This window comes from Bactrocera latifrons, unplaced genomic scaffold, assembly GCF_001853355.1.
Source record: "Bactrocera latifrons isolate USDA-ARS-PBARC rearing strain unplaced genomic scaffold, ASM185335v1 scaffold_50, whole genome shotgun sequence".
Lineage (NCBI taxonomy): Eukaryota > Metazoa > Arthropoda > Insecta > Diptera > Tephritidae > Bactrocera > Bactrocera latifrons.
This window is the reverse complement of record NW_017537157.1, coordinates 575,842-593,490: the sequence shown is the minus strand read 5'-3', so window position 1 is coordinate 593,490 and position 17,649 is coordinate 575,842. Positions and strand designations below refer to the sequence as shown.

Genomic DNA, 17,649 nt, shown 5'->3' with positions numbered 1-17,649 from the left:
TTTGTCAAAATACTTATGCCACCCATGAAAGTACTTTGTTTTTAGTTTTAATTAAATAAAAAATCTAAATCAATGTTAAACATGAAAAATTGTTATATTTATAATTTAATATATTGTAACTAAATGAACTATGTACAATCCATAAATACTTTTCTCTTTAAAATAAATAAAATTTCAAACCGAAACTGAGGMATCGCTATGTCAAAATATATATGCCGACCAGTGTATATACAAATATTATATACGATATGTAATATATATTATATATAGTTATATACAATTATGTTTAATCTAGTGCAAGGTCAGATTAAATTAATTTCAAGGTGCCAGTCCTGCTACAAGCAGTGATTACCTTTCTCTGGATTTTATTATTGAGAGTTACCGCAAATGGGCCGAGAGCCGAGAAGCCGATTCAGATATGATTCTTTTGTGTACATGAAAGCACTTTGAGCGCTTATTGATTGATTTGTGGCCTGCATCAAATAGTCCTTGTAGCCCTTCAGCAATTTATTAATGACCAAAATCCAGTTAAAATTTTACTTGAGGTATGACGTATGACGTATGCATATGTGTATGTAATCAAATGTATAATCAAGCATAGCTAACATTTCGATATTTCTCGCAGTTACGGCATGCCGCTTCGTTAACCGAAAAAAATTAAATTTAAAGTTAAAATACAAGATTAAGTTTTGATGAGACGACGACTACTCAATATATGAATATAAAAAATTAATATTATAACCATGAACTTAAATGCGCTGATGTGATCATTATTGTCATTTACTTAAACGCCTACCTATCCTAAGTGTTCCGAAATAAAAAAGGTTCGTAAGCTGATAGACTACAGACTGAACTATTGAAATCTAGCGAAACAAGTGTTCGCAACAGCGGAAAATTTTCTTAATTTGATAATGTTTTGCTAAGACCGACGTGACTGTTTGCGATAACTTTAGTAGGATACACAATGGTTTGCTCATTTTTTAAATACATCTATGAAGCTCAAGGATTTCTTATACATCTTCTATATCAACTTTTAAATAAATATTCATCTAATTTTGCCGATATCTTCACGTTAAAATTTTAAAACAGCTGGTAGCACTGTTCCCAACAAAAATTAATTTTACATAAACTCATAATTTTAATACATGCATTCAAATTAATGCTACAAAAAATTAAACAAGTGGCAACCCTTTCCACAAATTTAGCCTTTTAAGCCTCTTATATCTGATATTGTAATCATTTATAACTTATTTTATAAATTGTATTAACTTAAAGATCTTAACCAGGTGGCAACCTCCGAAAAATATTTAATATTTTAATTTTAATATATTAATATAATTAAGATTTTCAAGTAGCTGGCTACCACAAGTTATTCCATTTATGTAATAAAATTAATGGCATAAAAAATTAAACAAGTGGCAACCCCTTGCAAAAATTAAACCTTTAAACCACTTTTATTTGATATTGTAATATTTTTTTTCCTATTTTATAAATTGTAATAAATTAAATTTTAAACAAGTGGTAACCTCCGAAAAATATTTAAAATTTAATATTTTCTCAATCTTTTTTGAAGAGCTTCCTTAGCTTTAAAATTTTTTCAATTAAGGTTTTCGAATAGGTGGCAGTCAAAAGTTACTCCATTTTTGAATAAAAATTAGTGGTATAAAAAGTTAAACAAACGGCAATCCTTTGCAAGAGTAAGCCTTTTAAGTCCTTTTTATTTCATATTGTAATAATTTATTTATTATTTTGTAAATTGTATTCAGTAAAAAAATTTTAACTAGGTGCAAACTATGAAAAAATTTTGAAACTTATTATTTCCCCAGTATTTTCTTGAAAATTATTCAAATAATTTATGTATTAAAATTAATGATATAAAAAATGTAATAAGTGGCAACCAAAAATCACCAAAATTAAGCCTTTTAAACAACTCATATTCAAAGTAATACTGTACATACATATCTTACTTTATTAAATTGTATTGACACGTTAACCAGGTGGCAACCTCCGAAAAGTATTTAAATATAATTACATATATAATTAAATATATCTCCAGTCTTTTTTTTAATGTCTTTTTTTTTCTTTAGCTTAAACCTTTTTTCAATTATTAAATTATTTTCAAGAATCAGGGTAAACACCGTCTTTCTCCACCCAATAAACGAAAGTATGGGTGGTAATCACACCATCACTACCATATGTAACGTTATTTTTCGATACTACATTCTTACTAATTTGGCTTTGTAATTCGAATTATGATATTGTTGCTCGATTATAATCCAAATTAAGTTGTTAACGACATCAGAGACTATATAGCTCAGTTAAAAAGTACCATTTTATAATGTGCTTGTTACAAAAACTATTTGCCTTCAATACACTACTATACTATAATATAAATAACTTGTCGTTATCATGTTTTATAAATATATACAGCGAGCCGTTACATTGTGGGCAAAGAAAGGCATAAAATAAATTTCAAAATAACTTAGAAAACTCAAGAATTATGGAGTAAGTTCTTATACATATTAATATTTTTCAAATTTATCAACTAATTTGATGCATCGCCTTTACATCATCCGTGTAGAACCGAACAGGAGGACCTCCCGGCTGGTAAACGCTGCAAATACTTTTTCGCCCATCATTGGAGGGGATTTATCGCTTTCACGGTACCAATCTTGTTGTTGCCATTACTTTTCATCGAACCCAATATGGTACGTACCCTAATTGTGGTCAGTAGGCTACATTCAAAGCTATCATGCCATTGACAGGAAATGCGCTGTTGTTATGTGGTGTGTTTGATGGCCGTTTTCTGGATTGGTGAATTGCTGCCACTGGGCATAACTTCTCTCTTGCCCGTAGCACTCTTTCCACTTTTGGGTGTTTTGGTATGAACATTCGAAACTTATCAAACGTTTCATACATATTTATGTGGCTAATATTTGAGACATTTTTAGGATACCGCAACCACAGTTAATGCATACTTTCCGAACGCCATCATATTGTTCTTCGGCAGTTTGGTGGTTTCCTTGGCCATCGAGTATTCGAATTTGCATAAACGTATTGCCTACGCTGTACTCTCCATAATTGGCTGTAAAATATATAGGTATGTAGGAGTGACATAACGAGCGCTTTTTTTGCAATGAGTTTTAAGGAAGATAGGTTTTTCTTCAACAAAATACGGGAGCTTCCATCGTATAGTATATATAGTATATTCTATAATTATAAGCGACTTTTGTCAAATTTTAGCTGAATCGGGCTCGAAGCTTTTATGCCATTCAGGAAAATAACAGTCTTTATTTGAATTCAAGGAGCGCTGCAATGCTATTTTGATAAAATTTCGCCTTCGATGCCGCCCGTCACACATCTAATTTGAAGAACCAAGGTGCGCTGAAAATTACTTCTACGAAAATGACGTTTTGAAAGTCCACAATCTGTTGTTAGCAGACGGACGGTTGAAATGTCTCAAAAGGCCGCGTCTCAAAAGATCGCATGGTTCGTCCGTTCCCACGACATTTGGGTCCACGTATTCGGAACAAACCCGGATATTTTATCCGGTCAAGGGCTGTCGTCAACTCGGCAAAATTCTGTCGCTACAACAGCAACCGCACGATCCATAACCTACTTGGAAAATTGTACATGAGAAAATCTGCAGCAATATTTGATGCTGTATAAATGTAATCCGAAGCAGTTTATTCATTGTTTTGTAACCATCGGATCGGACAGCTCATGGCTTTGCCACAGAACACATCCTAATGGCATCTTATGCGAACCGTATGGTTATTATTAAGGAAAGTACAGGCGAAGTAGGCATGAGAGAAACGTTGGAACTCTGCTGTCGCTCGACTTTATCTAGAACTCGTCTTACATAAATATCTAGGAGCTTCGCAGTTCAAAGCATCTCTTTCTTAGTATCATAGACATATTAGAAACGACGACACATGAAAAAGTGTGGGAAGAGAGAGACGCTGGAATACATACTCTGCTTCGATCTGGCTTATCTAGAACTCGCCTTAAATATCCATAAGCTTCGCAGTTCTAAAGGCTAGATGAAGTACATAATGGAAAACAAGTCTCGTTGAAACTTCACTAAAAGCGTTGAAGTCCTGTATAACTAAACCCCCGTCTGGTATTACAAAGTACCTGTAGGTCTTTGTAATGCAAGCAAATTCTCACCAGTATAATTCAGGCTAACCTGAGAGTTCAATTAGTATTCTGTAGTGTGATATGGTTAGATTGTATTATATTATGCTGCTATATTGTTCTTAATTAAAAAGGGTAATGGTTGTCTATGACTAACTAATAGTAATACTTTCTAATACTATCCCCAATAGGTTGCATTTTAGCATGTTATTTATTACAATGTTTGTATCGATGTGGATATCGAATTCGGCAGCAACGGCCATGATGTGCCCTGTCATTAAAGGAACTTTAGAAGAAATGTCGGCTGTAAGTGATGACATATTGAAAATTTTTAAAATTCGTATAAAGCCATATTTCTCAACAGCAAGGTGTGGTTGAGATGTGGGATACCACCAAGGTACTTGGACCAGACGAGTAAGTGGCATATTATCTTATTTAAAACAAACTAAAGCTGAAATTATATATTTTTCTCATACTTTAGTCCTCCCTACCCTTCCAAAGTACAAATTGCATTTTATCTCGGTGTATCGTATGCCGCATCCATAGGAGGTCTTGGTACGCTAATTGGTACAGGCACAAATATAGCTTTCAAAGGACTTTTCGAGAGAGCATTCCCCAAGTCAACTACACTCGGTTTTCTACCATTCATGGCTTTCAATGTGCCACCAATGTTGGTCAATACCACACTTATGGCGGTGGGATTGCAATGGCAGTACCTGGGTCTCTTCAGATCGAAAGAAAAACAAATTAGTTCGTCGAAAGAGGCCGAAGAAGCGGCACGTGAAGTGATTAAGGAGAAATCAAAAGAACTGGGAAAAGTTTCGTGTCACGAGATCCAAGTGGGCATACTATTTATTATCATGATAATACTTTTTCTTACCAGGAAGCCAGGCATTGGTGATCTCAAAGGTTACGCGGACATTATAAATGAAAAGTAAGCATGAAATCAAATACAAATCATGTACATACTTTGAATAATCTACATTTTGTTTCTTACAGAAAAATACAGTCATCTGCGGGACTCTCGGGAGTCTCATTTCTACTCTTTGCATTGCCTGTCAATTATTTATGCATCAAGTACTTCGTATGTCGAAGTATGTTTGATTTTGTAGCTGATTTGCATTCACAATTAATCTACGAATTTTTTATAGAACCGACTGTGGAGGGCACAAACAAACCGGTACTTGATTGGTCTTGGTTCTCAGTGCGACACTCTTGGGGCTTACTTTATCTGCTTGCTGGTGGTTTTGCGCTCGCCGAGGGTGCCGCTAAGTCGCATTTTGCAGCATTTGTGGGTGCATCTATGTCGGCTTTATCAGTATTGCCACACTGGTTTTTACAGTTTATTTGCTTTTGTGTTGCTGTATTTTGCACCGCTTTCACATCCAATGTGGCCATGTGCAATATTCTAATACCCATATTGATAAATTTGGTAAGCGCTTTTCTCAAGAATCGCCTATTTTGCAACTGACTTTAACTTTGTGTTTGCAGTCCTTGTCAGTTAAAGTAAATCCGGCTTATATTTGCTTTCCTGCTGCATTGGGTTTGAGTATGGCTTTTCATCTGCCGGTCAGCACGCCGCCGAATGCTATAGTGGCGCAATTTGGCTACATTCGCACAAAGGATATGGTTAGCAAACGATAAATTATTTAAATGTGTTATATTGCTCATTTAATCTACAGGCAATCGGTGGGATTTTGCCAACATTAATTGTCACCATTTCTCTGTTGGGTTTTATGCAAACATGGGGTCTCATTATATTTCCAGATCTGAATGATTTTCCGGATTGGGCCAATTCTACCAATGCAAAAGTTGATTGATTTCATTTAGTTTTCGTTGATTCTGTAAATTATTATTTATTGAAATTTTCACAATTTAATGTAGAGAATATACATCAGAGTTTACGTGTTTCTCGAATGGAAATCATCAGCATTTTCCTTTTTTTATCATATCTGGACATTATCTTTGATACTTTACATAAATATATACCGCTTTACTGGAGCTCTTAATGACAATCGAATTTCTCAGTTATCCGTTCATATCAAAGATTCCAATGGCCGGAGTTGTCCACGAAAAAATGGAATATTCTGTTAATCAAATATTAAATGCTGATTAATTGCAAGTTATTTCGGAGCACAGAATAGAGTCGCTCAGATTCAAAAAATTTAGTGAATGTATTGTCGAGTCGTAAGTCCAATTTCATGGACTCTCTTTTTTTCGGGCTGCGATTTCTCACGGAAACCACTTTTAACAAAACTTTCGTAAACTTTTTTCAAGTATTTAAAATCCTTTCGTCGTGAGAAAAAACGTAGAAACTTCACATTTAATGGGAAATATTTATTTTCATTCAAAAGACACTTCTTTGGCATTTATTTTTTTGAATATTGGGCGCGGCTACGTCTTAGAGGGTCCATCTGTTGAGTGTAATTTTTGATGACTCATTCGGCATTTTAACTGATAACTAACGAAAGACACGCGTGACATCTTGTTTCAAGGCCTGAATCGAAGTGGGATTGTTCGCATAGACCTTTGATTTTAGATATCCTCGCGCGAAAAAGTCTGACGGTGTTATATCATATTTTTGCCAATGGACTGGCCCAAAACGTGAAATTATCTGCTCACCAAAGTGTTTTCTCAGTAAATCCATTGATTGCGGGAAGTGGCGGCGTCATTTGACACCAACTTTCGTCGAGACCACAAGCTTCAATTTCACGCATCAAATAGTCGGTTATCATGGTGCGATAATGGTCGCTATTGGCGGTGACGTTCTCACCGGCATTAGTTTTGAAGAAATATGGACCAATGATTCCATCGGCTCACAAACCACACTAAACCATTGTTTTTTTTTTTTTTTTGATGAAATTGCAGCTTATGAATCTCTGCAGGTTTCTCTTCGTCCCAAATGCGGCAAGTTTGCCAAATTTCATATCCATTGCGCCAGAAATTAAACTCATTGCTGAACGAAATTTGGCTCCAAAAGGTCAGATTTTCTAGGATTTTGCGAAGCGATTTCACTTGAGATGGTCGAACGGCTTTCAATTTAAGAAGTCGACATAAAATTCGCCAAGTCGTTTTAAACGTCAGTCCGAGTTGCTGCAAACGTGGGTGAATCGACTTTCCTCGGTATTCGTGTACACTCTCAGTAACGGCTACTATATTTTCTGACTGCGTGCTGAACTTGGTCTATTCGGTCTCAAAATGGGTGATGAGGTTGCGAATATGCCCATAAGTTGAGCGAACCGCGCGAAATACAATCTTTTCATAATGAAATGTCAAACAATACTGAACAAAAATAACATTACAGCTTGACAAGAATGACGCGTGAGCTATCGAAAAAAGTACCTCTTCTTGGATCACCCGTTATATTCAAGGTCTCCTTAACACTATCCTCTGTAGTAATCGGGAATTTTCTTAACTGATCCGAGTGTAAGAAAATCAAAGCGATATGTGTTCACTCAGCTTTCTCTTTATTTACGCTAATTTTTCTCAAAATTTTCAGCATAATTTCTATATAGATATAGATACAGCTAAGAAGAATCGTCATTTATTTCAGAAACAGCTAGTGGATTCACATTTGGCAAAGCCCATGAGGTAAAATGGGTGTTTGAAAAGCAGCTCTAATTGCTTTATTCGAGAAACTAATGAAGCCAAATTATGGCCCCTACAAAAATCACAAGAATTATATTCAAAGGAAAATGAGAAAGGCGGCACACCATCGAATTTCGAACTATTCTCGGTAATTTGTGACCAGATACTACAACATCCCTACCTTCCTTCTTTCATAAGAGTGACAAAAATCTTCACTTATCATAAAACGAAGGCATGATTATACATCTAAAAATAAAACACCCCTCATACAGCAGTTTTAAAAATAGTTCGCCTGTTGGCTGTCGATATAACAAGCAACAAAATATAAACACAATAAAAAACGGGAAGGCAGTGCACAATGTCGTATTTATATTCCCAGACGGTCTCACTCCAATTCACGCCAAACGAAACTTGTAACAATTTACTTCCGGAAATGAAGGCACAAAGCTATAATAACGACCACGTTGACAAGTGAAATCAATAAAATGAGGTGGTATATTTCGAATCGTGTACTATATACCGGCTTAAACTGTTCTGGTAATGTCAGCCTCCTTTGGTGATTTGGTACTTGCAATACGCCAGCAGAGAGTGTACAGCTATAAATGTGAGAAATTTGACGTGATCTTTGTACTCCAGGTTGCCTTTCACCAACGCCCGCTATCCTCTTTCGGCAGCCCAATTTGAGGTAACAACAACATAAAGGGCAGAATATCAGAGTTGAGTTGTAGGCAACGGCTCAGGAGGTTACTAATGAGCTAACGTACACATGCAATCAATTTGTATCCTTGTAAATTTCGCCGCAGAGGAAACTTTGTCAGACGATTGTAAACAAGCTAAATCACAGCTATCCTAACAGGACTAGGTGCACGGAGATTAAATTGCGTTGCTCGAAGGATGGATAGTGCGAAATTGTATCGAAAATCGTTGCATTTCCAAATTCAAAATGAATGGAGATGAACAGATATGTTTATTTGCTCTACTATTTTTTGTTGCAGTTCATCCACCAAATTTATTAATGCAATTACGTATTAGCATTCAATTCGTAAAAATTGATTTGGCAATTTCGTTCTATGGTGGAATGTACTGCACAGCAACAAGATTGATGAGCTTGGTCTCAAAATATACTTGATGATTTCTGTACTCTTAAAAAGCTCTGAGTAGCGCTGTCATCCCAACGGTTAGGTGTCCAATCAGGTTTGCAAGCAGTCGTGGAATGACGGATGGAGGTAATATGTAAGATCTAAAATGAATTCTAACGTAGAAATGAAATCGAATAGAAATACACTTGAAACATTTTAGAATTATTATTCTTCTGGGTATGGACAGTAGAAAAAGCACCGCTCCACAGCTCAAAGTTCAAATTCGGATCAGTATTTCTCTTACATACAAGTATTAACTTGAATATGGTCAAGTAGAGTAGAGGTACTTTTTCCATAGCCTTTTGTTCACTGTTCACACGTGAGTTTTTCCAGCTGTCATGTTATTTTTGTTCAGTATTGTTTGGCATTTCATCAAGGAAAGACTAATGCCTGAACAACGTTAACAAATCGCGCGCTACCATCTACTTATGGTCTACATAATCGGCCCGCGGAAAACAAGGAGTGTTCCAAAGTAAACAGGAAAAAAATGTGTAAGACTTAAAAATTGGCCAGTATGCCAGTGCAAGCCTTTTGAATGGCCTCTACGTCTGCATAACGCTTTCCTTTCATTGGCAAATGCATTTTTCTGAAAAGGAAGAAGTCGCACTGTGCCATATCAGGTAAATAGCAGTTGTTAATGGTTTCAAAGTGATTTTTGCTCAAATAATCGGTCACAAGCGTCAAGCGTCGAGACGGTGCATTAGCGTGCAACAAACGCCAACTTTCATCTTCGCGATTATAGGGCTGAACACGCCAAATATGGCACACCAATCGCTTCAAAACTCCAAGGTAGAATACCGCATTAACGTTTTGGCCGCGTGGAATAAATACTTTGAGGACAATACCCATGGAATTATGGAAACAAATCAGCATTGGTGGGTTTTTAGGCGTTGTCAGCACTCTGGCATTTCGTTTCGGGATCATATTGAAAACACCACGTTTCGTCACCAGTCACAATATTGTAAAGAAAGGAGTAAAACTATGTCCTTCGAATGTTGGATTCTGAGCAATTTTTGGGTTGTCAGTCAAGTTGTGCGATGATTTCTGCTGATTTGGCGTCGTTCGCAGCAATTCGAACGTATGGAACGACTTGGCGCATCTAATGTCGAGGTCTTAAATTGAAAGCATACAAAATAAAGCTTGTGCAAGAACCGAAGCCCCTCGACCTTTCCAAGCGATATCGCTGCATTCTATGGGCTCTTAAAAAGTTCCAAGATGTTCTGACGTTTTCAAGTCTAGGTTTGTTTAGCGATGCGGCCCATTTCTGGCTCTATGGTTATATAAATAAGCAAAATTGACGCATTTGAAATTAAGAACAACTTGAAGAGATTTAAGTGCTGCCATTTCATTCATTGGTGCGGTTTGTGGGCCGGTGGAATCATCGGTCCATTATTCTTCCAAAATGACGCCGGTGAGAACGAAACCGTCAATGACGACAGTTATCGCTCCATGATAACCGAATACACCTGAAATTGAAGCTCGTAATCTCGACGACATTTGATTTCAACAAGACGACGCCACTTCCCACACATTTCATCAATTAATGGATTATTGACAGAAAACTTTGGTGAGCAGATAATTTAACGTTTTGGGTCGGTCGATTGGCCACAGAGATTGTGTGATGTCCCACCATTAGACTTTTTCCTGTGGGATATGTATACTTTAGATTCTAGTCTATGCAGATTCACTTAAATTCAAGTCCTTAGAGCCAATCGAAAATCTCGGATGGACCATCTGGCACGCAGCTGCGGCCAACATTTGAAAGAGATTATCTTGAACGAATAAATACCAAAGGATGTTCTTTCGAAAGTTAATAAATATTCCACATACAATTTGAAGTTTCTGTGTGTATTTGTAAAAATATAAGGAACATCGAAATGGATCACCATTTACTAAATAAAAAAATCTTGAAATCAACCTAATTTTACAAGACTTTCCAAATTTTCTAGGTCATAAAGCGATTTCTTTCGTTCCACGAAACTATTAGATCTCCAGAGAAAACGTTGGACTGCGTCTTGGTTACCGTTCAACACCGTTATGAACATTCATTCTTCCCGATTAAAAAACGTAAATTCAACCCATACATATGTATATATATATATATATGTATATAGTATGTAGCCAACGGTAATTTTCTCATTAGGCCGTATATTTCAAAATTAGAAATTAACATTGAAGAGATTTGAGCTGAAAGCCTCTGTAGCTAGTGCTGCTTATGTTTAATGTATAATAATAATTGTATTATTATTTGACAAATAATAAATAAATAAATAACATTGAAGAGAACAATTTAAGAAACGTGACATTATTTTCTGAGCTGCTAAATAAGTCAATGAAATTAAATAATCAAAGACTTGAAAATATCTATTAGTTCGAACAAGTTATATAGATGTATACAATGCAAATTATTCAGTGCGTGAAGCATACCATCGTAAATATTTACATTTTTATAGCCTTCGTATGTCAGTTGACATACGAACGTACGTAGTACGTACGAGTGAATACATACGATTGCATGACTGAAACTATGTAGTTAGCTGTTAAGGTAGCTTAAGTCGACTTTCGCTAAAGTAGTTAATTTGATGTCTAGTAAAACTCTAAGAATTATATTAAAGGTATTTTATCGTGTTTTAAAACGTCCGGTTCAAGCGATTCTCTTAAATTAAACTTAAAGGATTCTCGAATAAATTAGTTACAGTAGTTCGAATGTCGTCATTAACTTAAGTCGACTTAAGCTATCTTAGCATATTGTGACAGATATGCAAGTGAGCTATTTAGACAATTATTTTTGATTTGCAATATGTACTCTGTGAACAGTATATGTTGATACCTTGATATACAAAAAAGGAAAAAAATAAAATAAATTGAAAGTTAATAAAAAAGAAAGATAAAACAACAAAGAAAAATTAAAAAAATAATAATTTGTTTATTGGCGATCTTTGGTCGGGAAGAGAGAAGTAATTGAGTTTTTATCTCCACTTTCTATGGAAAAAAGTTAAAAAACAATATGTGACCTGGTCTACGAAAAGGGAGCTAACGTGCGAAAACTAGTTTTCTGCGAAACAGCTGTTAAAAATAAACAACTCGTTTCGTCAGTTTCTCGTTATCTCATTAATTGGTCTCCTTTCCAGAGGCTTCGAGGGACGTGAATAGTTCAGTGCCGTATATTTCCATGAAAAGGATGATGAAAACAATGAAGAGAGCGATTATGATGAAGACGAAGTATGTGTATCTCAGGCAGAAGATGATACCGAACAAACATTTTTCATATTTTTACTCTCTTCCTCTACATTTTTAGGGAACTTTCAAACAAGTTATGACTTTTTGGATTCTATCACTTGAAAAAGCATCTCATCTTCCATCCGAATCAACTAAAAAGTGAAAGTTGATTTTTTGACACCTAAGCCATCTTTCCGTAGACCAGGTCACATATAATAACAAGTAAGGAAGGGCTAAGTTCGGGTGTCACCGAACATTTTATACTCTCGCACGATAAAGTGATAATCGAGATTTCAGGCGTGGTTGTGAACCGATTTCAGCCATATTTGGTACATGTCATCAGGGTGTTAAGAAAATATTATATACTGAATTTCATTGAAATCGGTTGAGTACTTCCTTATATGGTTTTTGGTCCATAAGTGGGCGACACCACGCCCATTTTCAATTTTTGAAAAAATCCTGGATGCAGCTTCCTTCTGACATTTGTTCCGTAAAATTTAGTGTTTCTGACGTTTTATGTTAGTCGGTTAACGCACTTTTAATGATTTTCAACATAACCTTTGTATGGGAGGTGGGCGTGGTTATTATCCGATTTCTTCCATTTTTGAACTGTGTATGGAAATGCCTAAAAGAAACGACTGTATACAGTTTGGTTGACATAGCTATAGTAGTTTTCGAGATATGTACAAAAAAGTTAGTAGGGGCCGGGGCCACGCCCACTTTCCCAAAAAAATTAGGTCCAAATATGCCCCTCCTTAATGCGATCCTTTGTGCCAAATTTCATTTTAATATCTTTATTTATGGCTTAGTTATGACACTTTATAGGTTTTCGGCGCCATTTTGTGGGCGTGGTAGTGGGCCGATTTTTCCCATCTTCGAACTTAACCTTCTTATGGAGCCAGGAAATACGTGTACCAAGTTTCATCATGATATCTCAATTTTTACTSAAGTTACAGCTTGCACGGACGGACGGACAGACAGACATCCGGATTTCAACTCTACTCGTCACCCTGATCACTTTGGTATATATAACCCTATATCTGACTCTTTTATTTTAGGACTTACAAACAACCGTTATGTGAACAAAACTATAATACTCTCTTTAGCAACTTTGTTGCGAGAGTATAAAAAGTCTTAAAACTTTCGTGCTGTTACTGTTTTCATAGCTTCTCATCGCATTAAGCCTCAGCGGTTAAGTGTTCTTACCAGCATCGTTTTTCATAACCGAAACGGATGTACTGGTTGAAGTGAGGTCTCCAAAATGAACTGCACATTCAAATATCATCATAAATTTTTACTCGATAAAAAAATGTTGAAGAAAAATAAAACTCAGTTTTATTATAAAGGTCAATGGAGAAGCCGTTGGCAAAGGGTAAAAAAAAATTATGATGCTTTGATGAATTCCTTTGCAAAAAGAGGACAAAATAAATGAAATGAAAGGAATGGTTATTTGCGGGCGATTGAGGTCAGAAAGAGGGGACATCGCTTAATTCAACTGAAATACTAAAAAATGGCCTAGCTTCTCTGATTAAATTAATTAATATTTTAAGAGCTACTATATCAAAATCTATAATAATCGTAAAAAAGAACACAAATTCCACCGTAAACCTTTTGTGACGTCAGTATCCTCATTTCTAATAAGACGAGACACTTAGTAAATACTATTTTAGGACTCTAGGAAAATGACTGTAGGTAGATAGATAGTAAAAGTGAAGCTTTGCACTCCGATCTATGGTCTACTGTGCCCTCCCTATATCACATATGGTAATATGATCCCTGTCTATGTAGAAGGAACATAGGGCCCTGAGCCTGCTTCTTCAAGTTACTGGGCAATCCAGAAACAGGTATTCTGGAGTTTCCTGTTCCATGTCGCAGAACCGGCTGTTTGCGCAAGAGACTATATCCATGTTCAACAAGTGCTTACTGTGCCCGCTTTGCTCTGTTTGGACCGCGGCAAGGAAGTTTTTTTTAGTGAGTTCCGGAACAGCATTGTTTAAAGTGAATGTGTTATTCTTCGCTGATTTTATTCTCGTTAGACGGGCTCGCAGAACATTAGTTCCATAACTATTTAATCAACAAATATTACAAAATTCCCAAATTTATTTCAGTAATGTGTCAAATAAGATTTTAGAGACTAACATTTAGACTCATTAAATAAAAATAACTAAAAATTAACAAACTTAAAAACGTACCTTTGTATAGCGCGTATCACGAGAACCATCAACCATTAAATAATACTCACAAGGATTAAAATATCACTCTACAGTACGAGATACGATAGGACTTATTGACTACATAATTAAAGCATTTTAAAGCGTTTAAAACTTTATGATTTGTACAGCGAGGCTTTGCGTTCCAAACAACCGTTAGGTTGAAGTAATGCCAAGGCAACAAAAAAGTAGAATTTATAAATGTAAATATGTGCAGCGATAGATGCATATACATATATAACCTGAAGCAGGTATGTTGTGCCACATTTACTAACACACATTTACGCACATACCGACATACAATATACTACAATAAATATTATTACTTATGCACATATTGTTAGCTGTGTTGCCTTCTCTTTATGTATATATACAGTATATAAGTCTTATAAGCCCAGCGGATGGCCGCAAAAGGCGCAATTCTCTACCATTCGGCGTCACATCTTCGGTACATTGCATGTTGGTATTTATTTGTTTACATTTAATTGGAATTGCTGGCGTCCAATTTCTGAGCAGGAATGCAAAATAACAGAATGTGCATAAGTAAATGCGTAGGTAAAATACGGCCAGACCAAGAGACATACGTGGAGCATCGCCATGCAAGGTACACATTGCCACCGAGCAGTCAGTGGCCGAAAAAGCATTTGCACCTACAGTTGCACCTATATTTGCACCGAATCCATGTGCAGACGAGAAGTTATTACTGGAAGTTACAGCTGGCTTGTTTATTTATTCGTTGGAAATTACCGGCAAACTATTTGATTTATGTTTAGTTGCAAAACCCCTTTACTATGTGGCCACGTTTGCATTTTATGTACCTTACTAATATGGAATGAAATTTTCATATATTAACATTTTAGCACATACAAATGCACATAGATCTATGCAAACCCTGATGGAAACTTTTAGAATATGTGCGATCCAATTAAATCTGGGGAATGAATTTTTGGGGATTCCGAAACTCTCCCTCTGAAATTAACCACAAAAGTATTAATTATTCAAAAAAACAAATAAGAAGAAGGAAAAACTCAATTGAAATCGGTTAAATGCCATGCCCACCCCCTATACAACTATTATGTTAAAGTCATCAAAAACCCTCGTAACCCTTTAATCATAAGAATCGTAAAGGTTAAATTTCATACCTCAGGAATAAAATAAAATCGTTCTACAAGAGGTGATTTAGTGACTGATGCTCAGAGCATACTGAAATTATGGAGAGAACACTTCTCCAACCTGCCGGATTTCCTAAAAAAACTGACCATATATTCACCCTGCATCAAATCTTGGAAATGACCCGTGAATAGAGGATCGACACTAACTCTTCGCCTATTTTAAGGCTGCTTTTGACTGTTGACGGTCATAACTGACATGTCGTAGGTAATTTCGTCTATCTTGGAACCAGTATTAACACCAACAACAACATCAGCCTCGTAATCCAACGCTCTAACTCTTGCCAACAGCTGCTTTTTCAGACTGAGTAGCCAACTGAAAAAGAAGTCCTCTCTCTATAAACAAAAATTAAATTCTACAAGACACTCATCAACCCCGTCCTACTATATGGTGCAGATACGAGTTTCCGAGAGAAAGATTCTGCGGAAGATGTATAGTCCTTTGCTCATTGGCAACGGCGAATACCGCAGTAGATGGAATGATGGGCTGTACGAAATATACGACGACATTGACATAGTTCTGCGAATTAAAAGAAAGTTACGCTATCTAGGTCATGTCGTCCGAATTTACGAAAACACTACAGCTTTGAAAGTCCTCGACGCGGTACCCGACGGGGGAAGCAGAGGATGAGGAAGACCTCCAATGAAAGATCAGGATCTAGAGGAGTATTTAGCTGTACTTGGTATCTCTAATTGGCACAAACAACGAATAGAAAGAAAGACTGCTGCGTTGTTGTAAACTCGGCTACAACCGCCTAAACGGTGTCTACGCCAATAAAGAACAATATAATACTGCACTATAATCTTATCCCCATTTATATCAACCTTAACATACGCGCTTGATAACAGAACAATTTTTTCCCTACAGGGGTTGGCACTGTACGCATATATAACTATAAACATAAAAACGTATGCAATTGACATGAGCAAAAACCACAACATACATAGAAGTAACTTCAATGTTTTTTATGTTATTGCACATATTTTATATGCGTAACAGTAAAGGACATTTTGCATTACGCTTAACGTGCGATAATAAAAATGGCAAATAAAAACAGTCAAGAATGCTATAACAAACATCACCAAAACAAAAACACAAACATTATAGCCACGGAATCGGTATTTTGACGCATATACGACTAACACTAGTGTAGGCGACAGTTTGCCGCAAAAATACCTTCTTTAGATATCAGGATAACTGCATGTAATTGCACATTTCGTCTAATAGGCAGTGAAAATTATGAAGACTTTGTTATTTCGAGAAAAAATGTGTACATATTATAAGGTGCAAACAAACCTCTACCGGATGGTATAAGTTATCAAACTTGGGATCTCTCGATACAACTTGGCATAATTGTGTTTAGTTCCCACTGCCATTCTTCAAAGAAGAGGAGTTCAAGATGAAATAAAATAGATTCTTTGTAAATTTTAGAAAATTCCATTATACAAGTATTTCAAAGCTCCCGTGTAAGAATATTAACATTTATAACGGGTGATCCAAGCAGATGTACTTCTTTCAATAGCCTTAATTTCGCAAATTACGAGTGAGTCGTGTCAAACTGTCATGTTATTTTTGTTCAGTATTGTTTGACATATCATCATAGAACTTACGCCTGAACAAGGTTTACAAATGATTCTACTTTATTACGAAAATTAAAATTCTGTAAAGAATGTGTTTCTCGCGCTCCGCTTAACATAATCGGCCTACTGAACCTACTATTCACAACATCATCACCCACCTTGAGACCCTGCATTCATTATTGGATAACATTCAACAGAATACTTAAACAACGTCCAGCGCGCAGTGTAGAAAATATAGCAGCTGAAGCTGAGAGTGTACACGAAGATCGTGGAGAGTCCGTTCGGCGCCGTACGCAGCAACTCGGACTGACGTATGGAACGATTTGGCATGTCGAACTTATTTCAGTGTCCAGCGTTCTTAAAAAAATTAATAGCAAAAAATGTTCTTTCGAAAGATAATAAAAATTCTCAATTAAATTTGAAGTTTCTGTATTTTTTTTTAAGTACAGAACCTCGAAATGTATCACTCTTTAGAACAACATTTTCAATCTATTGACGTCACAGTCCAAACATTTATCTGCCAAAAACACTTTAAAAGGGAAATGGAGTGAAATTGTCGAAATAATTGTCTTTGATTTGATAAGATAAAAACTGTATTAAGATAAT

General features: G+C 35.9%; 2 protein-coding genes across 2 annotated transcripts in view; one reads left to right on the top strand and one right to left on the bottom strand.

Moving 5' to 3' along the window:
- The window catches only part of LOC108973771 (hemicentin-1), a 181,207-nt gene that overhangs the window by 154,654 nt on the left and 8,904 nt on the right, over window positions 1-17,649 (bottom strand). The gene's annotated exons all lie outside the window — the stretch shown is intronic.
- LOC108973833 (protein I'm not dead yet) lies at window positions 2,443-6,010 on the top strand. Its single transcript, XM_018941327.1, has 11 exons — window positions 2,443-2,505; window positions 2,582-2,708; window positions 2,766-2,882; window positions 2,952-3,100; window positions 4,329-4,443; window positions 4,502-4,551; window positions 4,619-5,071; window positions 5,137-5,231; window positions 5,289-5,569; window positions 5,629-5,766; window positions 5,820-6,010. Exons 1-11 carry the CDS (start codon window positions 2,501-2,503, stop codon window positions 5,955-5,957), a joined length of 1,668 nt encoding a protein of 555 aa, XP_018796872.1. The 5' UTR covers window positions 2,443-2,500; the 3' UTR covers window positions 5,958-6,010.